We start from the raw sequence: 26,844 nt of genomic DNA, 5'->3' as shown, positions 1-26,844 counted from the left end.
ACTGTTCTTCAGCACATATAAGTATTAAAAAGTCAGAGAAGTCTCAACATAAAACTGACTGGCTAAGCTTAACCATATTGAAAATACAGACTAACTTGTTAGTTAAACAATATCGTCATTAAAATGAGCATAAGAAACAGATATCTTTATCCTTCTAACTTAATTCAAACAAAAAGAAAAAAAAAGATTTAAAATATAAAACATAAAGAGAAAAAAGTAATAAGCAGAAAAAAAACCCTAGTAATTTATCTGTCTCAGTATAAACAATTTATCCAAACAAACATATTAAGAGCGGATCTACCAGATTACAAAATAATTGTGTTGTCTGCCTTCTTAAAAATTGATCCAAGTTAACTATATAAAATTATTTTCAAAACTTTTCAATCCTTTAACTCATATATCCATATTGCTCTAGAAGAAACAACTTAATATGACCGAAAAATCTCACTTGGCCTTTTAAAATAGCATATCAGTTCTTGTTAAGAATTCCATATCCGATTACCCACAGAGACAGTTCAAAGACCCTTCTGGAAGGAAGGCATTTAAAAGGTGTGTGGTCCCTTTAACTGTGATGGCCAAAACTCCCTTTGGAGTTCAATTTTGCTTATCACACCCTTGCTCCTAGCTCCACCCCCAAAGTCCTCAGATATTTCTTGAATTGGATTTAGCAACCCCAACTGGAGATCAATTCCAGATTTCCAGACATCACGTGGAGGTTGGCAACTATTTTGCACGGAAGCTGTTTCGTGCTTTCTGAAGGCTGGACATTGCCAAGCGAAACCTACGGGGGAGTGTTGCTAGGAGCTGCATCATAGAGCTTCGGTCTTTGTGAGAAGAGGGACGCACGGAAGGAGGCGCTCTCTCCATCCATCTCACTAGCCTGGGTAGCACCCGGAGGTGTCATGGCGGCCGTCGAAGGAACGGTCAGCGGCTGAGGGGCCGTCGCTGGCCACTATGTACTCGGCTTCATTGCCGCCGCCGCCGCCTAGGCGGGATTTCATCTCGGTAACGCTCAGCCCCGGCAGTGGAGGGATTGAGGCTGCGGCAGGAGGAGGAGGTTACAACAACAGCAAGGCCTGGCGGAGACGCTCTTGTTTACGGGTGAGGAAGAGAGCCATAGAGTCGCGGGGAGGGGGGGAGAGCGGCTTACGAGCGCCCCCTGTGGAAGGGGCAAGGCGGCGGGTGGACAGAGCCCTCACTACGCCTTTCGGAGGCACGGGAGGGAATTGCAGCTCTGTCTTTTCGAGACCAGCCCGGGCAGGAAAGTGTTGGGGAAATGGTTTTGCTGTGGCCGTTCTACTGCCTCTTATAGCAGGAGAGGCTGGGGTTTTAACAGCTGCAGGGCAGAAATCCGCCAGGTGTAGCTGCTTCGCTCCCGTTGCGGGAAAATCTGCATCAGTTGGATTAAGTTCTTGGTATGGCTCTGTTATTCTGGAGCCCTGCCTAGATCTGTAAATTAATAGCTGCAGATGTGGCAAGAATCCCACGTGCAGCTACTTCTTTCCTCCTGCCCCCCATGGTTGTACAAAACGCTGCACCTGTGAGCCTTGCCAGGATGTTTTATTTTATGATGTTGGATGGTGGGCTGGTAGTTGTACTTTGGAATTATGGATACAGAAAACAGGAGAACCAGCAAAACATACTTGTGACCCTATTTGGTAGCTCTGGACTCCGCAGACCTCCTCCTGTGCTATACTGCTGGTGTTGCTAGGTTAAAAAAAATGCTGGCAAGACTTCCTACATCTCTAAAAGCTGCAGGGCAAGATAGGGAGCTCAGAGATTCCCTCTTGTTGGATTTTAACCATGCCACACTACTGTTAAATGCATGCATTGCTTCCAGGCTAGTGTTTAAAAATTACAGCTTCACAAGTGCCCTGGGTAGAGGAAAAGGGAGAACCAATAAAACCTGCTGGCAGCCCTATGTGAGAGCCCTAGTCTCTCCAGTTTTTTTCCTATATGATAGTAACAGGGTTGGCAGCTGAAAACTGATTCTAGCAGAACCTCTGAAGCCCTGCTGGATCAGACAGAAGGCCCATTTAGTACAATGTTCTGTTTCCATAGTGACCAATGGGTACAAGGACAACAGCCTTCTCTCGCTGCTATCCCCCCAGTTGCCCACTCCCAGCAATGTGGTGTTTCTGGTCATGGAGGAACATGGCAACAAAAACAAAGGGGCCATGGCTTGGTGCTAGAGTGACTGCTTGGCATGCAGAAGGTTCCAGGTTGGGTCTCCAGTTTAAAGGGATCAAGTAGGGGTTGGTGTGAAAGACCTCAGCCTGAGACTCTGGAGACCTGTTGCCAGTTTGAGCAGACAATGCTGATCTTGATGGATTGAGGGTCTGGTTCAGTATAAGGGTGAAATGCCTGTGGCTCGAGAATTGGCAGTGTTCTTTTGACAGCTGCCGCCAAGCCCCAGTCAAACAGGAAAGTGAAATGTAGCTGCGTTGCTGTTGATCCAGTGCACCAGAAGAGAGATGTGATGTTTTCATATTGAAACTGAGCTGCTTGAGGCAGAGGCAAGAATGGAAGTGCGATAAAATCAAGAGTGGGTTCGAAGGCTTTTGGAGTGGGAGTAGAGGGAGTAGATTACTCTCCTCAATCCCCAGCCATTGTTCCCTAATTGCAGTTGCTTGTGTGTTTTTCGCTCCATAACTGTGCCACCCATTTCTCCACTGCTGTCAGGCTTCCAGCTGTAAACTGTTTGGGGCAGGGATTATTCATTCATGTATTTATTTGCTTATGGGGTGTTGTGGGGAACTTTTTGCCATCCACCCAGTCCATGTTGAGCCACAGATCTTTGTCTGAGGAAGAAGATCTTTATCTTAGGAAAGGGATGGAAGAATATCCTTGATAAAGAGGCATGGGTCAATTAAAATCCCTTTTCTGTGGCTCTTTTCAATGTTTTCCTGTTTTGGATTGTACTGTAAAGTGCCAGGTTCATTAATGGCACTGCATGAATAATAAGGAGGTGTTTTCTCTCCACTGCCTCTCGAATGCGAGGAAACGAGGGAGTTGAAACCAAGCCACATTGAGTGCTGTTTGTATAGGTTTGCAGGGAGCGCTGGAGGGCTGCTGATTCTGCCCTGTGTCATGGGCTGCAAACCAGATCTGATTTCCTGTAACATTGTTTCACTCTCAGAAATGGAAGCAGCTGTCCCGTCTCCAGCGGAGCGTGATCCTCTTTGTGTTTGCCTTCTTGGCCGTCTGTGGAGTCATCACTTATGCAAACATGACCGAGCCCTGGAAAAGTGAGTCTCCTGCCTTGGATGTGCCAACATTGTCCAGTGTTAAATAGGGCTGAGAGTTTAAGCAACTAAATCCAGGGAGGAGGAGGGGCCATGACTTAGGCGGCAAGCATATGCTTTACCTGTGGTCCCCAGCGTCTCAGGCAGCAGCTACCAGGAAAGATGGTCACAGTCAACATTACTGAGTTATATGGCTTGATGCTCTGATGTGGCCTAAGTTTAGTGTTTGGATGGAGGTTGTAGGTTAGTGGGAGAGTACTAGCTTTGCATGCAGGAGGCCTGTTACATTGTAATCTTGAGGGCACTTCTCTGGAATGGTGCCATGTCAAACAATTGAAAACAACTTAGATTCTAAACAAGGTTTATAGTAACCCTTAAACAGGCACAACAATTGCTGTATTATTCATTAAGGCAGAATAGACCCAGGCTCCACCCTTCTAGTTAATGTTTCCTATCCTACAAAACAATTCCTAGCTGGCTCTGTTTTATAGCCACAGCTATATCTAAGAACACACAAATAGATCCCTGAAGTGTCTGTTGTGACTGTGGAAGGATGTATGCCTCTGACACAAGTGACAGGGCAGACAGCTGAAGGGGCTTTTCTGTGGTTGCACCGTCTTCAAGGGACTGGGAGCTGGCCTCTCAACTCTGGGATTGGGTGTGTGTGTGGCAAGCTAGCAGAGCCCTTTCCTTCCTCCTGCCAACATGTCCATGGCTGCCAGCTGTGCAGCAGGGACAGGGGAAGCTGGGAGGTGGCTCACTGTGTATGTGCTGCCCGTCCACTCCTGGGTGTTGAGGGATGGGACTGACTGGCACACAAACTGCATGCCAGCTTCTTGGCTGCTCCTGGTCAGAGGCTCTCCAGCCAGCGCAAAGCCTACTGGGGTTTCTGCAGGAGCTTGTCTTGAAATTATTTTGGTACTGATGACTTAATGTAACAAGGAGCTTCAAAACAGTATTAAACTTGGTTCCAGCTTTTCAGTCTTCATTGTACAGAAGCTCCTTGGGAAACATGGATGTCAACTGTCTATATGTATGAACTGTTAACTTCCATTACAATGCATCTGAGGAAGTGTGCATGGACACAAAAGCTCATATCTTGAATAAAACTTCATTGGTCTTAAAGGCGCCACTGAACTCCAACTTTGTTCTACTGCTGCAGACAAATACAGTTACCCACCTGGACTTTTCTTGCTTTGCACTGTTTGTTGTGAGAGTGATGCATGTGTTCAACTTGGCAGCATGCACTAGCTTGTTTTTCTATAGGGTTTTTACATTTGTTTTTCTGTAAGCCTTTGGGAGGTCTGGAGTCTCAACTTCTGGTTTTATTATGTTGCATTAGTGGCATTCACAGAAGTTAATTCCTCCACACAGGCCTGACCAACAGATCCGCAGAGGAGCAGAAGACGGATTTGGAGATCCCGGGTTTGAACCCAGCAAATCAGGCAGTTCTGCCAATACCCAAGAAAGCTGATCCTAATCTGGGGGATTACTCAGATTTTTCACTTCAAGTAATTTTAAAAAATGTTTTCCTTATGTGTCAAGGATTGGTGATAGCAGTCTTATACACTGGGTACTTTATTACTGGAGCCTTATTAGAGCTACCTGTGCTTTAAAAAACCCTTTTCATTTTCATGGAACTTTTCCCAAATAGGCTTTTCTGCCTAGGAATTTCTGCATATTGCAGAAGATTTGGGGGCATTTTGAGGGTGCATACTGGACAGGCCTGGAGGCTTCACTGTCATCCCATATGAATTAAGAGTGTAACTTGACCCTACAGTTTTATCCTGCAGCTGCATGTACCTCTGAATACTAGTAACTAGGAGGCAGCAGCAAGAGGACATGGCAAAGCTGTTGCATTCTTTTGCTTGTAGCCATCCAAGAAGCATCTGATTGACACTGTTGAATGAGATGGACCCTAGACCTGAATAAGCAGGGTCTTATTTCTTAAGAAACCCATTATAAGCTTCAGGTGGGCTATCTGGAAACATCTTGTTCACTTGTTAAGATGAAGTAATAGCAGACCTGCACTGTACTGAAAGAGAACTTGTTTCTTGAGAAAGATGCTGGGATCTGCTGCAGATATTTTATCTTCTGTTTTTATATTTGAACTTTGGAGAGTAGCTTCCAACTCCATACTTTGTGACATGTATAGGTTTCAGAAAAATATCTTGACCCCATTTTCATGTCCATCTGGATGTTGTGTACTGCAAGTATTTTGGATGGGGAGCCCTGCCCTTCACGTGCCCTGCCCTTAGTGCATTGCTCAGTGTAAGTGGAGTCTGCTGCTGTAAAGTGGGCTTGAAGTCCTGAGTCTTCCATCACTCCTGAGGTCAAACTGAACTGTATGTTCCTTGGAGTGGGGCTCTTAAACTTCCATTTAAAGAGCTATGTTTATTTATTACTATGTGACATACACAGTTGCTATGGGAACTACCAAAGCTAACTCATAAGTTCTGTGTGCCTGATTAAGATCTGTATGTGTTGCTGCATCCTTACTCTCCTCTAAGAGATCTTATTGGGAGCTAGTAACAAGCAGTCTGGTTCAAACACATGAGGCAACAGTTCAAAGATATAAGCCAGACATTCCTGGAGTTCAAGCTGGGGCAGTTACATGCTGGGCATAATCAGGGCCGGCCCAACACCGCCCCCACGGCTCCCCCCCTGTGGCTCTGCGCCTTCTCCCTGCCCCCCCATGTGGTGTCCCGCCCAGCCCCCCACCACGCTTCGCTCGCCTGCCCACCGCCACGCTCTGCTCACTCCCTTCCCCCGGGGCTCACTGGCTAAAAGTAAGCTTAGCCGGTGAGCAACCTGCGTCTGCACGTTTTGTTAAGAAAAAAACACACAGGCCTGAGCTGCTTGCCAGCTAAGCTTACTTTTAGCCAGCGAGCCCCAGGGGGAAGGGAGCGAGTGAGCGAGCAGAGCACAACCACTTTTAGCAGTGGTGGGCAGACCAGCGGAGCGCCGGGGGTGGGGTGGGCAGGCGGCGGCCTGGAGGGGGCTAGCGGCAGGGAGGGGGCAAGCTAAACGCTTGCCTGGGGCACTGGAGAGGCGGGCGAGAGCCCAATTTGCTGCCTCTCGGTGCCCTAGGCAACCGCCTAGTTTGCCTAGTGGGAGGGCCAGCCCTGGGCATAATCTTATCTCAGCCTTGCCAATGAATCCACAAGCACTAGGCCCCTTGCCCATGCATACATCACGCCAGTCATGTAACATGTAACAGATCAAAAGAAAAGGAGCTAACTCCCTCACAGCGAAGCAAGCATCCATTTGCAAACTTGATTATCTTGCCATGTGTGGGAGTAACCATGATAATTTCCCTTTGCTTCTTTTCTCCAGAAGCCCCCAAAGGAGCTTCCAGCCCGACGAGGCCCTCCTAACCTGCAACTCAGACCTCCTTGGAGAAATACAAAGGTGAAGTCGCAAGAGGCTGCAGCCAAGGCAGAGGAAGAGCCTCCCCAGGCTGTCCAAGAACACAAAACATCAAAATCTGTTATTAGGTAGGTGGAATGAAGTGTCACAGATCCCAAAGAACAATAATGTGCAGCAGTAAGGGTGGGAGTTTTCTCGTCCTTTTGCTGGAAGAGCTGCTCTAGGAAGCTCAAAATTTTGCACTGTCTTTATTGCCACTGTCAGCATACATGGCACATTATAGAGTGGCATAACCATAAAAAAAAAGGTCCTTGCACCTGTGCAGCTTTACAGATTATATAAACTGGGGAGGGGGAAAGATAGCATGAAGAATAAGGAACAGAGAGGATTGGGTACTAAGGGATTTATTCATCCACAGAGTTAAGAACACCTAAGCCTTGCTTCCATTGGGGGTTAAGTCAGAGGCTTTGTCGAAAATTGTGAGGTTTTAAGAAAGCTGAGAGTTAACACCACAGTGGAATTCTAGGAGTCACATGCATGAGGAGTTGTAGAAGAGCTGGTAATGAGACTGGAGGAACAGTCCTCCAGTATGGAGCATTTGAAGCAAGAGAAAACAGTGCTTGATTTGACTTTTAATTATTAACCATACATCTTGGTAATGTTGCTGTGGAGGTGGAAATTGGCATGTGTTGTAGCAAACTGCTGTGGTCAGTATTCCTGGCATCATTATCCTTTGCAGCTGGCGAGGAATAGTGATTGAACCTGACCAGATCACCGAATCTCCTTCCAACAAAATAAAGGAACAGGACAAACCCTCACCTGTGGAATCTGAAGACCAAAAAGAGCCAGGTAGTAGGTTAGGACAGAGCCTAGCTGGGGGCTCTTCCCCACTCCCCACCAGCTCTGGCAGGGTTGGATCTTGTTCTTTCTGGGTAGATAGTTGCGGGCTGTTTCTCTGGATGTGTGTCTGAAATGTGTGTAATCCAAAAACTGGTATATGACTTGAGCCACCTTCTGACCACATCCTCTCTTACGGTGGTGTGCTAGGACTGTTTTCTCTGAATTCAGGGGAAGGTGAAATCAGGAGTGACCCTTGATTAATTATCATTTAAAATATTTAATTTCTGCCTTTTCTTTTGGCTCAAGATGGTTTATACACTTCATTACAATTTAAAACTGATAGATGAAAAGCCTGGATCAAGCAGGGTCCAGCTGATGTGCTGCGTGCTGGAGTGAAGTCTTCTGCTTTCTGCTTTTAGTGCCTCTTAATGAGCGCCAGATGGCTGTGATAGAGGCTTTCCGCCACGCATGGAAAGGCTACAAGGAATTTGCCTGGGGCCATGATGAGCTGAAGCCTATCTCCAAGTCATTCAGCGAGTGGTTTGGCCTTGGCCTGACACTCATTGATGCTCTGGACACCATGTGGATTATGGGCCTAAAGGAAGGTTAGCTCCTTTTTTTTCTTGTTTTGGCTTTTCACCATGTCCTGTTTCCACTTCGCCGCAACACCTGTGTGTGAAAAGGACATAATCTTACCAGGATTGGGGCTGTGTTTTCAATGCTACTGTGCTTACTGTGGTTCTAAAAAGGATCTGTTGAGTCTTAGCCAAGTCCGTATACATGTGTAAGAAAATAACAGTTTGGTCAAAATTTGTGCCCCTTCCATTTTACTGAAAGCTGCACCTTTGGCCCTTCTTGTGTATGAAAGACTCATGGCCGTGCATGCTTATTTCTCAAAGATCAAGTGATCCAGGGGTGACCTGTGCTTGGCAACTTGAAAGGCTGTCTTTGCGCTTTGGCATTTTGGACAGCCAGGTCCTTCCTCCAGGGAAGTTAACTTGCTGACCAGATGGAGGCAGCAGCATTCCAAATTTGTGCATGAATTTGTGAAAGATGAACATTGTGAATATTTTCTACACATATACCGCAAGTTTTGTAAGACGCTCCCTGGAGGAAGGACCTGGCTATCCAAAACGGGCTTTACTCTGCTAGCGGTCCGCTGGAGCTCTTTTTGGACTTATTTATGATCTGGACTACTCACACACTGTTGTATATATGTGTATAAATATGCACATGCGGTTTGTAAAATGATGCAGTTGCTGAAATGCACTTTTTTCCTTGTATGAATTACATTTTGTAATAATATTTTTCACAAAGTGGTTTTGATTTATTTGATTGCAACTTCATTCCTCTGAGTAGCCTATTGTGTATCTTCACCTTGGGTTTGTATATGGGCAGAAAAGAAGCAACCAGTCAGACTTTTCTGTGGGTTCATTTCTAGTAATTGTACCTCTTTCTTTTACGGGGGTGGCGGGGAGAGCTTGGATTCACAGAGATTAGCAGCTGTGTCCTTAGGGAGAAACAGTTTCCTGAAATCTGATACTTTTTCCCCCCTGTATGAGGTTTTCTCCTCTCCCAGAGCACACCAGAGAACTGTTGAGTGGTTCTGTTGAGTGACTTTGGGTTCCTCCTCAATGCAGAGTTTGCAGAAGCCAGGAAGTGGGTTGCAGCAGAGTTAAACTTCGAGAAGAATGTGGATGTCAATCTTTTTGAGAGCGCCATTCGGATCCTTGGAGGTCTGCTCAGCACATACCACTTGTCAGGGGACTCCCTCTTCCTAGAAAAAGCTGTAAGCAACCTTTTATCTTGCCATACAAAGTGAACCTTGCTCCCTGGTCTGTGTGTCTGTTTCCCATATCTTCAAAATGATAATGGAGGGCTCCTGGTATTTTCACAGTTTCAGTCCCGGCATTGGGTGTGTGTGTGTAAAAAACTGGGAGAAGCAAGGAGCAAACTTGCTTCAAGCCTGTAATATGTTTGCAATGTAAAATGCACCTTCTTTCCCCTATAAGTAGTTCTGCAGATCTGCATACCTAGGTATGCTTTTGGGGTAAGTGGTGGGAAGGGGATTTTGCAAGGGAACCCCCCCCCCACCTCTATATGGCACACTGACAGTCAGTATAACTGGTAGGCAGGTGATGGGCACCAGTCTAGCTTTACTGAAGTGTTGTGCTGTTCTTTTTATTGCTCCTCAGATTTTGAATGGTAGCTGTTTTGCTGGTGACTGATTTTAGTCGCTTTAGAAGAGCTTTATTTTATTTTTAATAGCAGGGCAACTCATATGCTTATTTGTGTGGGTGTATAATAAAACCTTTGAATACAGAGCTGGGATCCCAAGAACCGTCTAGTTCTCTGCACCCAAGACGGCTGTGAACTTAACATAAGAGAAGCCATGTTGGATCAGGCCAATGGCCCATCCAGTCCAACACTCTGTCACACAGTGGCCCAAAAAATTATATATATATATATATATATACACACACACATATACACACTGTGGCTAATAGCCACTGATGGACCTCTGCTCCATATTTTTATCTAACCCCCTCTTGAAGCTGTCTATGCTTGTAGCTGCCACCACCTTCTGTGGCAGTGAATTCCACATGTTAATCACCCTTTGGGTGAAAAAGTACTTCCTTTTATATGTTTTAACCTGACTGTTCAGCAATTTCATCAAATGCCCATGAGTTCTTGTATTGTGAGAAAGGGAGAAAAGTACTTCTTTCTCTACTTTCTCCATCCCATGCATTATCTTGTAAACCTCTATCATGTCACCCCTCAGTCGATGTTTCTCCAAGCTAAAGAGCCCCAAGCGTTTTAACCTTTCTTCATAGGGTGAGTGTTCCAACCCTTTAATCATTTTAGTTGCCCTTTTCTGGACTTTTTCCAATGCTATAATATCCTTTTTGAGGTGCGGTGACCAGAATTGCGCACAGTATTCCAAATGAGACCGCACCATCGATTTATACAGGGGCATTATGATACTGGCTGATTTGTTTTCAGTTCCCTTCCTAAGACTTGTGTTTCTTGAATGGCAATCCCTTCCTCCCCCACATGCTGCCCATTGTTCCAAGGCATGCAGGGGGGGAAATGCCAAAAGGCCTCACTGACACACACAATCCAGTCATTCCTGCCAAAGCAGCTCTTTTGATGGCCTAATAACAGTTGGACCCATCTTCAGGATTAGGCAACAGGGAGTGGCTTTCAGACTGTGTTCCAGGGAGTTGTTGGGGTGGCTATCTGTCTCTGTCTGTCACCACTTCCTCCTGCATGTCCATGCCAATTACAGTCCTTAGCTGCCACTTATTACTGATAGTCCCTCTTTAAAAGTAATCTACCTCACATCAACCAGAGCCTGTACCTTTTCCATCATAGCTGCCTCTTTGTGGAACAGGCTCCATGGGGAGATGAGGGGGTGCTGACTACAGACACTGTAAGACCATCTGATTTGCTAGGGCTTTAATGGGGTATAAACTGCAGGTATCTTGGAGGGGGGGGCTGCATTTTGTTGATTTTAAATTGTGATGTTTTCCAGTATCTGTAAACTGCCTTGAGCTATAACGAAAGGTGATATATAAATATTTTAATAAATAAAATACTATAAAGGTCCGTAATCCAGGACAAATTTTCCTGAAAGAGAGCTTGCCTCATCCATGATCTGGAATCCTCCATGATGTGTAGGGTGCATGGTTTCAATCATGTGGCGCATCAGTGACTCCCATGCTATCAACTGAGCATGTGACCTGGAACAGCCCCCCCCCCGAATCCTCTTCAGTACACAGGGCTTCATCAGCAGACATGAAAACATGAAGCTCCCTTACCCTGCATCAGATGTTTGGTACATCTAGCTTGGTATCATCTGTTCTGATTGGCAGTAGCTCTCCATGGTCTCAAGCAAAGTTCCCTCCTATGCCAGATATTCTTTAACTGGTGATACCAGGGATTGAACCCAGGTGCAGAGCATACCCTCTACCACTGAACAAATGGTCCCTGCTCATAAGAAGCTGCCTTTATGCTGAGTCAGAAACAAACCAACAACCTGGGATCATAGTTCATATTACAGGAAATACAAACAAACAAACACACCGCGATATGCTTGCTAACACATTTAATAATATTTTTTATGCTGAGTCAGACTGGTGATCTGTCTAGCTTAGTATAGTTTACTGTGATTGGTGGTGGCTTTCCAGGAGTTCAGGCAGGAAGAAGTCTTTCTCATTTCCTGCTGCCTAAAAACCCTTTAGCTGTAGACCAATAATAATATGCTGCTGGGGGAAGGTGTGGTATGGATTTTGGAAACGTTGTGGACTCCTAATCCCCCCAAAAGACAAGAGAGGCACCGCTTACGACTCCGTCGAGCTGGGCCTGGTGCCGGCGTGAAGGACTGCTGCAACTGCGGTCTGACGTGTGAGTGGGGCCGAGTGGTGAGCAGAGGACCAGGGCGCCAGAGAGTGAGGTTGGGCGTGGGGCGTTGGCTGGGAGAGGACTTTGTCGGCGGTTGCACCGCTGGTTGGGACATCGAGGAGCGGGGAGAGTTCCTGGGCTGCGGGGAGGCAGCACTTCCATCAGCTGCAAAATAAATTGGAGAGTGCGGCGGAGGTGTTGTTGGCCGTGGCTGCGGCCCTGACCCCGGCTGAAAACCCTATAGACTCCATTTACGAGCTGCATGGACGCTGTCTGTCCCCACTGCTTCTGTTGTTGGTGGGGCTGCTGGAGATCCTGACTGCGCGGCGAGAGGGCACGGGGGGGCAGTCCTTCCCCGGGTCTGCTAGGCTGTGCAGGAGGGATGACGAGCACAAAGAACAAAGCGCTGGAAGAACGAAGGATTGGAGTCCTGCATCGCACAACCGCACTTTAAGGATATCCCAGTTAACATCTGCACTTTAGAAACACAGCAGCACTTTATTTTTTACCACAACATCTACCTCCAACTGTCTCCAAGCTGCTACTCTTTAAAAAAGGAATTATAATTTAGACTTCCTAGCTGCTAAATTGATTGTGTTTTTAGTCAACTAATGTAGATGTGATATTTAATTACTCAATTGGCCATATGATATAATATATATTTTTCTGGTAAATTAATTATGGGTGGAAATTGTGGGAGGGTTTTTTTTTCTATAATTAAGGCGCCAACAGATTGAAATTAATTATTTTTAGCTAATTGATTTAAGGGGTCATGGGGGGCGTTAAATTTGGTTAGTTGACTGTTAGAATTGGCAGATCGATAAATTAATTGGATTGGCAAGGGTGGAGAGGGTTGGGGGTTAGTTGCGGGGTGGTGATCTGTGTTTACATTGTTTATATTGAGCTGTGCTTACATCAAGTTTAAGGCTGAGGTGGAGACCAGTGGGGAGGGGATGACTGACCTGGGGATTCCAGTACTCCTGAGGAGTGGAAGATATGACGACGGGAACAGACATCGAGATAAGGGAAGGAGACTGAGACATGGTGGTTCTCGGCCCCCTTCCAGTCTGTGTCCCATCCTGACGGTGGCAGGCAGTGGGGCCAGGTTAAATTACTCGCCTCCGTCATTGGTGTTATGCAATGCCAGATCCATAAATAATATGACCTCAGTCCTTCGTGAGTTCTTTCTGGAACAGGACGCGGACCTGGCTTGCGTGACTGAGACCTGGGTGTGAGAGGGAAAGATGGTGGCTCTCTCCCAAATGGCTCCCCCAGGATACTCAGTCTTTCATCAATCACAGACTAGCGGGGGGGAGGGGTGGCACTATGCATTCGAGAGGTTTGCTCCTTTCAGGCCCTCCTGGCCCCAGAGAACAATGGTATTGAATGTGCCGGTTTGGCATGGGACATTGGGAAGGGGTTGGTGTACCGTCTGCCTAACGCACCAGCCAGCGCCTTATCGTCCCTGATGGAGGCCGTGGCAGGCTGGGCATTGGAGTACCCAAGGCTTATAATCCTGGGTGACTTCAATGTCCATGCTGATGATGCAACCTCCAGTCAGGCGATGTGTGTCATCCATGGCGACACTGGGGCTCTCCCAATTTGTTACAACGCCCACCAGGCGGGGCACATGTTAGATTTGGTCTTTGCGGTCGGGATTTCGGTGGACGATATTACCACTGAGGCGGTGCCATGGTCGGACCACCTTGCCCTTAAGTGGATGTTCCACCCCAAGCCCATTTAGGCGGCAAGCCTATTTTGGCTCACCCGTGGAGCCTGATGGACCCTGAGCCGTTCCGAATGGCTCTACGGGATCCCTGGCCCCCTGGCAATTCTCTTGATGGCCTGGTGGAGTCGTGGCATGGTCGGTTCTCCAGAGCCATTGATGAGATCGCCCCTCGGTGCCCTCTGCGCCCTCGTGTTAGGCTGGCGCCGTGGTATACCCCGGAATTATGGCAGCTGAAATGGGGGCTCAGATGGCTAGAGAGGCAATGGTGGCAGGCTCGAGATGAAGCGACTAGAACATCTTTTAAAGAGTTTATGAGATCCAATGAGATGGCAGTCAAAGGCGCAAAGAAGATTTACTTTGCGACCGAGATTGCATCTGCAGGTTCGCGCCCAGCACAATTATTTAGGACGATTTGGAATCTTACAATACTGCCGCAAGGCAGACCAAACACTAGGGAATTGGAGATCGGCTGTGAGGCTTTTGCGGAATTCTTTACAGATAAGATCTCGTCGCTCTGCCATGACCTCCCTGCCACATTGGAAACAGTACATGAACTTGAGGCCCCGTGCTTGTCTTCTGGACCATTTCTGGACTGCTTCGACATGCTTAGCCTGGAGGAAGTTGTCAGAATCCTGTACGCCCAACAACCTGTGATCTAGACCCATGCCCTTCCTGGCTAATTAAAGCTTGCCAGAGAGAGCGAGCTTAGGTGTCCTATACGGGACATCATAAATAGATCCCTCTCAGAGGGGCGTTTTCCAATGCCTCTCAAAGAGGCTGTGGTCTGCCCTCTATTAAAAAAGGTGACATTGGATCCGGCCAAATTGGCTCGTTATCGGCCGGTCTCAAATTTGCCCTTTTGGGGCAAAATGATTGAGAGGGCAGTAGCATTACAGTTGCAGAGTTTTCTGGATGATGCTTCCGTGCTAGATCCCCACCAGTCTGTTTTTTATCTGGGTCATGGGATGGAGACAGTGCTGGTTGCCCTGGTGGATGACCTCCAGCGACATCTGGATCGAGACGGCATGGCGGTGCTGATGTTGTTATACCTATCGGCAGCGTTTTGATATGGTCAACCATCGGTTACTGACCCACCTCCTCGCCGACACGGGGATTCAGGGGTTGCCTTTGCAATGGCTTTCCTCTTTCCTTGACGGTCCGGGACAAAGGGTGGTGATTGGGGGAGAACTGTCCCAGAGGCATCCACTTAATTGTGGGGTGCCACAGGGAGCAGTCCTCTCCCCAATGTTGTTTAACATCTACATGCATCCCCTTGCCCAGTTTGCCCGGAGGTATGGGCTGGGTTGTCATCAATATGCTGATGACACCCAGTTCTATCTACTGATGGATGGCTGGTCAGGCTGTGTCCCAGAAAATCTGGACCTGGCATTACAGGCTGTGGCAGGATGGCTCAGGCTGAGTAGGCTGAAGTTGAATCCAGCGAAGACAGAGGTCTTTTGCCTGAGTCGTGGCAGTCTGGGAGGAGAAATCCCCCTACCAGTTTTTGACAGGGCGCCATTGGTAATGGTGCACAAGGTTAAGAGCTTGGGGGTGCTACTGGAGCCTTGTTTGTCAATGGAAGCCCAGATAGCAGCCACTGCCAAATCCGCCTTCTTTCATTTTAGGTGGACAAGGCAGTTGGCTCCCTTCCTGGAATGTGATGATCTGGCAACAGTGATCCATGCAACGGTCACCTCAAGGCTGGACTACTGTAATGCCCTCTATATGGGGCTGCCTTTGTGCCAAACCCGGAAACTACAGCTAGTGCAGAACACCGCAGCCAGGCTGTTATTAGGGCTCCCTAAGTGGGAGCACATACAGCCAAGGCTGCGGGAGCTGCACTGGCTGCGAGTTGTGTACTGGATCCATTACAAGGTGCTGGTCATTACCTTTAAAGCCCTATATGACCAAGGACCTGTCTACCTTAGGGACCGTCTCTCCCCATATGTACCCCAGAGGGTGCTGAGATCAGGTTCACAAAATCTACTGATAATCCCCAGGCCGAAGGAGGCCAAACTGAAAACTGCAAGAGAAAGGGCCTTCTCAATCATGGCTCCCCACTGGTGGAATCAATTACCAGAGGAGGTGCTGGCCCTGCGGAGTCTTGCTCAGTTCCGCAGGGCCTGCAAGACTACCCTCTTTCAGCTGGCCTTTTCTTAATGCGGATTCTGCTGTACCGTCACTACGAAAATCTGTAAATGAGTAAGATCGGAAATTTTTGAAAATGTAGCACCGAGTACAATCGCATGAAATTGTTGGTTTTAATTAGATGGTTTTAAGGGAATTTTAAGGAAATTGTATAATGTTGTAGATTGTTGTTTTATTATGTAATCTTTGTATTTTATATTGTGTTGTGAGCCGTCCTGAGCCTGCTTTGGCGGGGAGGGCGGGATATAAATTAAATGTTGTTGTTGTTGTTATTATTATTATTATTACCGGTATTATAATAGAGCCTGAGCCCCTGAGCCACCATCTCTCAGCAAACAAGTTCAGGCGGAATGGGTTGAAAACTGCTGATCTAGAGGGTTCAGATGTATAAGGAGAATATAAATCGATGAAACAGTGTGAGCCAGATGGACATCACAAGCCCATGAACAAGGGACTTTCTGATGCAGTTGTATGCATAATCTCTCCTTCTTGTACAGCATCTATAAAAGGCAACAGTAATCCTTTCCTGTTTTGTCTTCCCTCCCTACGTTTCCATGTTCTCTGCTGTTCAGAAAGACATTGGCAGCAGACTCATGCCAGCCTTCAACACCCCTTCCAAGATTCCATTTTCGGATGTAAACATTGGCCGGGGCACAGCCCACCCGCCACGCTGGACATCTGATAGCACAGTGGCTGAAGTAACCAGCATCCAGCTGGAGTTTAGGGAGCTCTCCCGCCTCACTGGGGAAGAGAAGTTCCAGGTACTGATAGAGCTGTTTGCTTTGATTCTCTTTTCTCCTTCCTTTTCTGACAGTGCACAGAAGGGCACCAGAAGTCATCTAGTCCAGGCCACAGTTTCAAACATGGGAGGTTCCCTCCATCAGTGTTCTGGTTTTTCATGAATGCCATCTTGGAGACAAGAAGCTGCAGACAGAAAGGAGCTTGTGGAACAAATAGTTGAGCTAACTTGGGCAGTCGAGATGTGCTCCTAAAGCTAGGGTACATTTCACTCTGCGAAAAATGTCTCATATTCTCCCAACCAATTTTTATTTAATACTTTCAGTTACTGACGTGATTTGTTGTAGGAGTTTTAACAAAGTGAAGCGTAAGAGTATATGAGTTTTGACGGGTTTGCTTTGACTTACAGTTTACGTCCTCAAAATGAACCAACCAGGCTTTAAAAAAAATTACGGAGGGAAGAATGTCACAGGCTACTAGCCACAATGGCAAACTGAAATTTGTGTCTGGTGGCCATGTAATTTTGAACACCAGATGTTGTGAAGGGGAAACCAACCACAGGGAATGACCCTTATCATACTTTTGGATTTTCAGTCCACTGTGGGATGCATATTAGACTAACTGGGGCTCTCGTCTGATGAAGCAGGGCTAGAATATTCTTATTCTACTGTTTGGTGTGCCTTTCAGAATTTAACCTTAAAATCCTGTGTGTGTGTGTTTGAGCCTAAGAGATTTCCTGGGTTTCCCGTAGAATGCTGTTGATGGGGTGATGCAACACATTCACACGCTCCCTGGAAAAAATGATGGTCTGGTGCCCATGTTCATCAACACCAATAGTGGGCAGTTTACCCATCTCGGGGTGTACACCCTTGGAGCCCGAGCAGACAGCTACTATGAGTACCTGCTGAAGCAGTGGATCCAGGGTGGAAAGAAGGAAAATGAGTAAGTCTGTCATTCCCACCTTCCATCTCTCTGGTCAGCTCCGGGATTGGTCCTGCTTTGAACGGATACCTCCCAGGCCTTTTCAACCAGAGATCAGTGTTTTTGTGCAGAACTGGGCTTTGGGGCAATCTGGAACAAGGTGGGAATGCAGTCATCTCCATTTGCAACAATCCCCCTAAGCCATATTCTTTTGTGCCTGATAAGTCAGCTGCTTCCTAGTGTGATGTGTGCAGGTTTAACAGATGAGGCATGCCTTGAGAAACATAATGGAGGGGAGCGTAGGAATAATAATCCTACTTAGCGTTTGTGTGGAGCTTTCAAGCATTGAAATCCCCTCACATATAGTAACTATTCATGATTATGCTATAATCCTTCCAGTAACTGTCCTTGGCAAAAGGAGGGCTAAGGAAGGGCCCCCTGCCCCCTGTTCATTCCTGCTGTCAAGATAGGCATGGGGGAAGGGGGCAAGAGGACAAATCCAGCTCTCCCAAGTTTCTGTCTTGAATAGTTTTCCAGGTGTTTGCTGTGATTTTGTAAAGAACTATTACTGGGTTTTAAAAAGCTCTGCTATGTATTGTGATTTTTAAAGTCCTGTAAACTATTTGGAACAGAGCAGCAGTATAGAAAACTCCTGTACAGTCAGCCAGTATTATGATCCCCATGTTGCAAGGTAGAAGTGAGAGAGCTTGGCTTGCCTAAGACCATTGAGTGAAAGGACCAGATTTGAATCAGGGAGCCCTGCTATTTTATTATTATTAGATTTTTTAATGGAATCCTGCCCAGCTGACATCAGTCACAATTGTAAAAACTCCTCCCATAATTAGTCTGTTTAATTGGCAGGCTTTTGGAAGATTATGTGAAGGGCATAGAAGGCGTGAGAATGCATCTTCTTCGCAAATCCCAGCCCAAAAGACTGACCTTCGTAGGTGAACTTGCTCATGGCCGTTTCAGTGCTAAAATGGTAAGCTGTTGCGGAGGGGGAGGGTGTCATTAACTTGTGCTAGCAGTTTGCAGAGGGGTGGCTGCATTAGTCACAGCAGCCCAAACAACAAAAGGTCAGATTTTGTGGCTCCATTCGCTAGCCATGGTGCTTTTCTCTGGCATAAGGCTCTTTGCACCAAAAGAAGAAATTTCTGTTAGCAAAATGGATAGCAGGATCCAGCCCAAAGAGTCTCATGGCACTTTAAAGCCTAACAATTTATTGTGGTGGAAGCCAGGGGCCACTTGGTCAGATGTGTAAGGTATGTTGTGCATACTTTACAGGAAAAAGACACAGGAAAACAAAGATAAGAGGGGAAGCCCCTTGGGACATATGAGAAGATCCAGCATTTCATGACAGAGGCAGGTTGCATCACATTGCAGAACACAGAAAGAGAATAATGCTGCCCTGTAAAGAATGTGCTAAATTGTAGGATGAAGTGGGATTTCTGTCCATGGGCTTAGCACTGAGCAAACCAAATCCATGGACTTCTAGCTGTAAGGGTGTCAAAACTGAGAGAAGTGATTTCAAGAGAGGCCTGCCTTCCCCCTCGTTCTGCAGTTAAGCTTGCTGTTTTCCATCCCCCAACAAAGTCTAAATTGTGTAGATTTTGGATGACTTCAGCATGCTTGGAATATTCTTTGTCATTGTTATAGAACAGCCGTTTTCAAACTCATTGGAAGTTTCTCAGAGGTTCATTGATGAGAAAATTGGTGATGGTGGACAAAATTTCCTGAAAGATAGTTTGCCTATTTCTCCTGTTCTTGCAATGTGATGCACAGCTACAGGGAAGAGTTGGGGAGGTTCCAGTCTCAGAGCTCATTCTTTTGTGATGAGCCCCAGTTAGCTGGCCCAGCCACCACAATAATGGAGAATTTGCCATAGAAGCCACTGCAACATATGGGGGTTTGTGCGGAAAGGGTCTCCAGGAGGGGAAGGCCCTGTATGAGCAAGACTGGAACCTCTTCCTCTGTGTGTCTTGGCCAGGACCACCTGGTTTGCTTCTTGCCTGGAGCCCTTGCTCTTGGAACTCACAATGGGCTCCCTTCTGATCACCTGGACTTGGCCACAGAGCTTGCGGAGACTTGCCACCAGATGTACGCCCAAGTGGAGACTGGCTTGAGCCCAGAGATTGTCCACTTCAACATGCATGCCCAGAAGGACCGAAAAGATGTGGAGATCAAGGTGAGCTGCTTGATGTTATTTATCCCTGGCGGAGAAGTTGTGTGAATCTTTTGTGTCAGGTCTCCATTGGATGCCTGTCCTTTTAGAAACATAACACAAGACCAGGTGCAATCACTGTTTCAGCAAACTGCCTCCCCCAATCCTGTGGTTGTTTTAAAAAAAAACCCCAAGCTGCAGTGAAAGGTTCCACAGCTCAGTGGCAGAATCCAGGCTGTGGATGTTGAAAGTCTGCACTTCATTCCCCAGCATCTCCTTTACAGGTAGCTGGGTGCAGAGAGATCTCTGCCTGTGACCTTGGAGAGCCACTGCCAGCCAATCTTTTGCTGGTGCAGACATAACAGGATTAAATGTGCCAGTAACTTACTTTACAGGTTAATCTTTAGATGGGGCAGCTGAAGCTGAGAGTGTAGCTTGCCTGAGGTCACCTGGTTAGTTGTGGGCAGAGATGAGATTGTCAACAGAGGTCAAACTCAGTCTGTGATCCATTACGCTATATTAGCATTCATGTGTGTGTATGTGTCTGCATGTATGTGCATTTAAAGCAATCCCAATTCCATGGCAGGAAAAAGCCAGATCCCAGAACTAGAACAAATGAAGCACTTTTCAGAGCCAGTTTTTCTAATCCTTTGGCGTAAGAATGAATGAATAATGGTGACTGGAGAGGGCCTTAGCAGTCTTCCTCTTCCTCTCTCTTTTGCAAATCTTGTTGATGATGATGATATTGGATTCATATCCCGCCCTCCACTCAGAGTGGCTCACAATCTCCTTTATCTTCCTCCCCCACAACAGCCACCCTGTGAGGTAGGTGGGGCTGAGAGGACTCTCACAGCAGCTGCCCTTTCAAGGACAGCTGTGGAGAGTGTAGTAGAGTTAAAGAAAACTGAATTTGATTCTTTTTTATTTTTGATTTTTTCCCCCTTCTCCAGGCTGGAGACAGACATAGCCTTTTGCGCCCTGAAGCCGTGGAGAGCTTTTTCTACCTGTATAGATTCACGGGTGACAAGAAGTATCAGGACTGGGGCTGGGAGATCCTACAGAACTTCAATAAATACACACGGGTAAAACAAAGAAATCTTGACAGCCAGCTTGGGAGGCTTTTAGGCACTGGGGACCCCTTTTGGTTGTTGATCTAGCAGTTCTTGGAGAACAGGAGAGGTGCCGGAAGATTGGAGGTGGGCAAATGTTGTTCCCATCTTCAAGAAGGGGAAAAAAGATGATCCGGGTAACTACCGACCCGTCAGCTTGACGTCTATACCTGGAAAAGTTTTAGAACAAATCATCAAACAGTTGGTCCTGGAAAATTTAGAAAGAATGGATGTAATTACTAAGAGCCAGCGTGGTTTTCTCAAGAACAAGTCTTGTCAGACTAACCTGATCTCTTTTTTTGAGAAAGTGACTACCTTGCTGGATCAGGGGAATGCTGTAGTCATTGTTTATCTTGATTTCAGTAAGGCTTTTGATAAGGTTCCACATACTATCCTTGTTGACAAGTTGGTAAAATGTGGTTTGGATCCTGTTACCGTTAGGTGGATCTGTAACTGGTTGAGAGATCGCACCCAAAGAGTGCTTGTGAATGGTTCCTCATCCTCTTGGAGAGGAGTGACTAGTGGAGTGCCTCAAGGATCTGTCCTGGGAACTGTTTTGTTCAACATATTTATCAATGATTTGGATGAAGGAATAGAAGGAATGCTTATTAAATTTGCAGATGATATAAAATTGGGAGGGGTTGCAAACACAGAAGAAGACAGAAACAGGATACAGGATGACCTTGACAGGCTGGAAAAATGGGCTAAAACCAATAAAATGAATTTTAATAGGGATAAATGTAAAGTTCTGCATTTAGGTAGGAAAAATCCAATTTATGGTTATAGGATGGGGGAGACTTGTCTTAGCAGTAGTATGTGCGAAAAGGATCTAGGGGTCTTAGTGGATCATATGCTGAACATGAGTCAACAGTGTGATGCAGTGGCTAAAAAAGCAAATGCAATTTTGGTCTGTATCAACAGAAGTATAGTGTCCAGATCACGTGATGTGATGGTATTGCTTTACTCTGCTCTGGTAAGACCTCACCTGGAGTATTGTGTTCAGTTTTGGGCACCACATTTTAAAAAGGATATAGACAATCTGGAACGGGTCCAGAGGAGGGCGACGAAGATGGTGAGAGGTCTGGAGACCAAGTCCTATGGGGAAAGGGATGTTTAGCCTGGAGAAGAGGTAGCTGAGAGGTGATATGATCACCATCTTCAAGTACTTGAAGGGCTGTCATATAGAGGATGGTGTGGAATTGTTTTCTGTGGCCCCAGAAGGTAGGACTAGAACCAGTGGGTTGATATTAAATCAAAAGAGTTTCCGGCTCAACATTAGGAAGAACTTCCTGACCGTTAGAGCGATTCTTCAGTGGAACAGGCTTTCTCGGGAGGTGGTGGACTCTCCTTCCTTGGAGGTTTTTAAACAGAGGCTGGATGGTCATCTGACAGCAATGAAGATCCTGTGAATTTAGGGGGACGTGTTTGTGAGTTTCCTGCATTGTGCAGGGGCTTGGACTAGATGACCCTAGCAGTCCCTTCCAACTCTATGATTCTATGAAATGATAGGTGGTGGAGACAGGAGACAGGCTTGGAACTGGCTGCACACAAGGTACAGGATCCGAAGTCCTGTCTGTTAAAGCCACCATCACAACTTAACTTCTGTAGCCTTTCGTTGCGCGTCAGTGATTTGGCTGAATGACAGTTGGAAACTGAAATGTTTGACTTCAACTGAGGCTCAACCAGGTGCTCTTCCATCATTCTCTGGTAACTTGAACAGGGTAAATTGACAGCAGCAAACCCAGATCAGAATTGGGCCACTGCAAAGCAGTGGGATAATGATTTCTAGCACAGTGTCAGCTGTGTATATGGGGAGGGAGTACTTAACCAGTTCCCCCTTTTCTTCTGTGGCCCCTCCTAGCTTTTCCCCTTGAGATGAAAAAAAAATTGGAATACTAGGCTAGGGATAACGTGGCTAGGTCAGGGATTGACAGGGAGGGGGTTGTTTCACAATGTGTATCTAGGTTAGTTGCATCTTCATGCCCATGCTGTATACCCATCTATTCTCCTGCAATTCTTTTATCCAGGTTCCTACAGGAGGCTACACTTCCATAAACAACGTCCAGAACCCTAGTAATCCTGAGCCAAGAGATAAGATGGAGAGTTTTTTCCTTGGCGAGACGCTCAAATATCTTTTCTTGCTCTTTTCGGATGATGTTGACTTGATAAACCTTGACAAATACGTCTTCAATACAGAGGCTCACCCCCTTCCTATCTGGCATCAACGTAAATGACTTGTGGACCAGCCGCCATTCCCAGTCTTGACCGTATTCCAGCTTCCTGGGGTCTGAAGGGAGGTGTTCGGAGTATTGTGGGTTCATAGATATTTGCTGGACAGCACATCAGAAAGGAAGCTCTGATTGCGGCAGGGAAGTTTTTGGCCTGGAATTCACACCCTCTCGTGTCATCTCCCCTTTGTCACCCAACACTTGGACACAGAAGCCAGAGAGGGCCGAGCAATTTTATTGCAGCATTGAGTTCTGCTTGGTACACAAGATGCTTTGGGAGAGGTAGGACTGGTGTTGGCCCATTGAGATCCAGGTTGTACAGATTGTCTTGGTGTCAGAATTACCATCTTGACAAAAGGAGCCTCGTTGAGGTACGCCAAGAAATGCCCCAGCTTGCATCATCATTCCATTGTATCGACCTATTATCTGCAAGGTAGAGGCAATAAACGAGAAAGATGAGTCCTTCGACCTGAATTTAAAATGCAAGTTATCAGTGCGGTTGCTGATTCTCCAGTCTCATTCCAAGCTGAGGGGTTATGCCATGGTTGACACTGGCAGAACAAAAAGCTTCTTTCAGCTGCCCTCCCAGTGGCAGCATCCTGATTTTTTACGGAGCACTTTGAATAATCATGTGGCACTTGTACGTGTTGTGAATTGTGGAGAAGTTTTAAGTGCTGCAGTTGCTGGTTTGGGTGGAAACTCATGTGTAGATTTGTAGGTATGTTGTGATGGGATTTTTTTTCTTAACTTAATCTGCAGAAATGCAAGAGACATGTGAAGAGAGAATTTATGTTCTTAAGAGGTTATCTACGCTGAAGTTTATAATGTTTTTGGCTCAGGTATTTTGGACTGAAAGCTGCTTCCTGTGGCTTAGCTACTAGCAACCCTAATGATTTCCTTTCCCCCCAGACTGGAATCCACACCTGAACCCAGCGGGACTCCTGGACTTTCTTTTGCATTGTATTGGCTTAGCTGGTGATTTATTGTAAAGGAGAGTTTTCACTAGAGAGTGAAAAGGAAGAGATTGTTCGTCATTTCATTCCCTTGATGGGCAGCCAAGTTCAAAGAGATGACTCCAACAGATAGCATTGGCTGGTAGTTATCATATCTGTAGAAGTGGATTGCCGGGAAGAGAGTGGGTTGTGCCTTCTGTGCATACTTGGTAGCCTTGAAGGTAGTGTTGGAAAGAGGTGGCCTTTTTAGCACAAGAAGGAGTAAACTCAGTAAACAGCCGACATTTGTCTTAGCAACCAGTGGGTTTTGCACTCTCAGAAGCTCTTCCTAAGGAGAAAATTTAGTACAATATGCTTAATGCGCTTTTGAATTATTGTTCTGGGATTCCCGCCTGAAGTTCAGTGTAGTCTCACCACCTACCTCAAGGGGTAATTCAGAACAGGAATTCCATGCAACAGTGTGATTGTGGAAAACTGAATATTTTCTCTGGATATACTCTGGCTTTGGGTCTGTTTGGTATGCTACAGCTTTTTAACATATGTGGATTTCAGAATCCACAATCTGTGATTTTTAAAAAAAATCGTTAATGCTTGCCCACCCATGTTCTTGGGCACATTATTTTTTTTTATCCTTGCTTCCAGTTTCCCATTTTCACAGCTCCAAAAGAGGAATCCTAGTTTGCGGGGGTGGCCAACAGTAGCTCTCCAGATGTTTTTTGCCTACAGCTCCCATCAGCCCCAGCCGTTGGCCATGATAGTTTGGAAAAGGGTGGCATCGGTAGCACAGTCCTTTCTAGCTCAGGGGCTGTCTAGTCATGCCTCAGCAGGATCTTCAGTCTTTGTACATTTTGCAAAGGTGTGCTGTCAGTAAAGATGCTGTTGCGCCTGCTTGGGTTTTTCCAGTGTTAAACTAGCACATTTTATTGAATCACTAGCAGGAAATTATCCTGTTACCCCACAAAGGAACAAGAGCTGTGTTCCTGATAGAGCCTTGTTTCTTGAACTGTGATGACAGCTCACAGCAATTGTCCTGCAAGTCATATTAAATATGGTGCACATATCAGCAAAGACTTTTTTCCACATAAGGTGTGCACAATAAAATGATAGCCTTAAGACTTTGTAATCCAAAAAGCAAGAGGACTTTGAGGTTCAGTTTATGCATTATACAAGAACTGGTGCAGGGGGGGGGCAGCTTTCTTTAGCATGAAATTATTTGGGTGGCTGCTGCTCTCAGCTTCAGTCCTTCTCCACCCCCACCCCAGTCATAATAATACTGACCTACCTTGCAGGTCTGTTCAAAGGATGAAGGACTGCAAGTTCTTTGAGCATTCCAGTTGCAATTTATATGTAAAATATTGTGATTTTCAGCTTGCCCAGTAGCAGAGTACATGCTTGTATGCAGTAGGTCCCAAGTTCAGTTCCTAGGATCTTTGGTTTGGTGGGTGCAACCATTCTCTGTCTCAGACCCTGGTGAATCACTGCAAAGTCAGGAGAGCCAATCTGAACTACACAGACTAATCCTAGCTCAAAATGGAGGAGGGATGGGACTCAGTTGTGTAGAGTACCTGCTTTGCATGCAGGTCTGAGGTTCAGTCTCCGGCTAGGTTCTCAGGTAACAGGTCTGGGAAAAGCCTTTCTGTGGCTGAGGCTTTGGAGAGCTGTTGCCAGTCAGCCAAAACAGTATAAGCTAGCTTCATAGCTTCTGTGGAATTCCCTAAATACTTTTTTAAAAAATTGAGTCTCCTTAAGCTGGCTGATCTAATTGGACCATAAAGCACCAACAAAATTGTTTCTAGTGTGGTGTGCTGTCATGTACCCATTCCCTGCCCCCTCACATAAATGTGCCCTGGAATTTAAAGCCATATCTTAATGCTGAGAAATTGCTGTGGTGTTTGGAGGCAGACACTTAACTTTTGCACCGGTGCCTTCAGAACGTGAGGGGAACGAAGGACAGGTAGGGGACAGAGCCACGAGAGGGCTCATCCTACTTGCAGGTAGGCAGAAGCTAGAAAAATTACTGCTGACAAGAACCTTACTAATGTTAAAATGGCATATCTGATTCTTTGAGAGAGGGCACTTTCCACCACTGGAACAATATCTCAGTTTCCTGGGCCCGACTCATGGCTAAAAGCAGGAGGAGTAACCCAAGCTTGCATAATTTGTGCAGGTTGTGGAACTTGGCTCTTGCAGAATCCAGATTCTTCTACCCACTCAAAGTGCAGCCTGGCTTTAATGTGCTGTCCCATTCCTATTAGGCGTGCCTGCAAGCTCCCCTTTCAGGAAAACCAAGTCTTTATAGGTCTTTGTTATTACCACTTTCTCACTTTGCATCACCAAATCTACAGCCATTCCTTTTTGAGTCCTCAGGTCTCCTGTGGCTACATATTGTCTGCTTTGGGGTTTATGTATGTGGGTGTATGTAATTGAGAATAGAAAAATTATTATTTTAATGCTGTTCATGAACATTGCTGATTCTTCTTCCTGTGTCTTAACAGGGGGAAACAGGAGCATTCCCCATACTTCTCCTCTGTTTTGAGAACTATGTGAAATAGCATCCAGGAACGGTTTGACAGCTTGCTGTAGATGACAGGGAGTGAAGGCCAGAACTTACAACCACCCAACCTCACGTGTAGCTGCTACACGCTGCCGTATTTGCTCCTATGTAGTGACAGGAGCTGGATGCCTGTCCGGAGACCATCCTGTCCCCTTGTCCTTACACAGAAAAAGGCATATTTCTGAAGCCTTGGTGATGTGTTACCTAGTGCACCCTATTTAAGCAGAAAAGTCCATCCCGTTGTAAATGTGCAGAAGGTTTAAATGTACTTTGCCTTTTAAAGAGACAGGAAAGGTGACTTTTTAAATAAAACAAATCCCAACCTGTGTTAGTCAGAAAGTAAACCACAGAATTCCATTCCACTTTAATAAACTCGTAATTTATTTTGAGAAACTGTGTTTGTGTGTATGATTTATGTGTAGGTTGTGCTCAAGAAAGGTGTGTG

The 26,844-nt window shown here is 46.2% G+C and overlaps 1 protein-coding gene across 2 annotated transcripts; it reads left to right on the top strand.

Annotated features, from left to right (window-relative positions):
• The first annotated feature begins 785 nt into the window (after nucleotides 1-785).
• On the top strand, nucleotides 786-26,792 carry MAN1B1 (mannosidase alpha class 1B member 1). 2 transcript variants are annotated; one of them, XM_060250417.1, is made up of 13 exons: nucleotides 786-1,101; nucleotides 3,140-3,248; nucleotides 4,620-4,756; nucleotides 6,582-6,742; nucleotides 7,354-7,463; nucleotides 7,874-8,059; nucleotides 9,095-9,243; nucleotides 16,308-16,496; nucleotides 17,225-17,415; nucleotides 18,256-18,376; nucleotides 19,382-19,579; nucleotides 20,506-20,637; nucleotides 22,692-26,792. In XM_060250417.1, exons 1-13 carry the CDS (start codon nucleotides 955-957, stop codon nucleotides 22,896-22,898), a joined length of 2,037 nt encoding a protein of 678 aa, XP_060106400.1. In that variant the 5' UTR covers nucleotides 786-954; the 3' UTR covers nucleotides 22,899-26,792. The 2 variants fall into 2 exon arrangements, with proteins under 2 accessions (XP_060106400.1, XP_060106401.1); XM_060250418.1 differs by lacking the exon at nucleotides 20,506-20,637 and having other exon boundaries at nucleotides 868-1,101.
• The last annotated feature ends 52 nt before the right edge of the window (nucleotides 26,793-26,844 follow it).

This window comes from Heteronotia binoei, chromosome 12, assembly GCF_032191835.1.
Source record: "Heteronotia binoei isolate CCM8104 ecotype False Entrance Well chromosome 12, APGP_CSIRO_Hbin_v1, whole genome shotgun sequence".
NCBI classification, from domain to species: domain Eukaryota; kingdom Metazoa; phylum Chordata; class Lepidosauria; order Squamata; family Gekkonidae; genus Heteronotia; species Heteronotia binoei.
Note: the sequence above shows the minus strand (reverse complement) of the source record. Positions and strands in the feature narration are given on the sequence as shown.

What these genes read in the sequence shown, in the direction of transcription:
- MAN1B1 (XM_060250417.1), top strand. Translation starts at nt 955, where the DNA reads ATGTACTCGGCTTCATTGCCGCCGCCGCCGCCTAGGCGGGATTTCATC. An exon ending in GGAGACGCTCTTGTTTACGG is followed by an intron (nt 1,102 to 3,139) that starts GTGAGGAAGAGA and finishes TTTCACTCTCAG; the next exon opens with AAATGGAAGCAGCTGTCCCG. An exon ending in GGTGGAAAGAAGGAAAATGA is followed by an intron (nt 17,416 to 18,255) that starts GTAAGTCTGTCA and finishes TTTAATTGGCAG; the next exon opens with GCTTTTGGAAGATTATGTGA.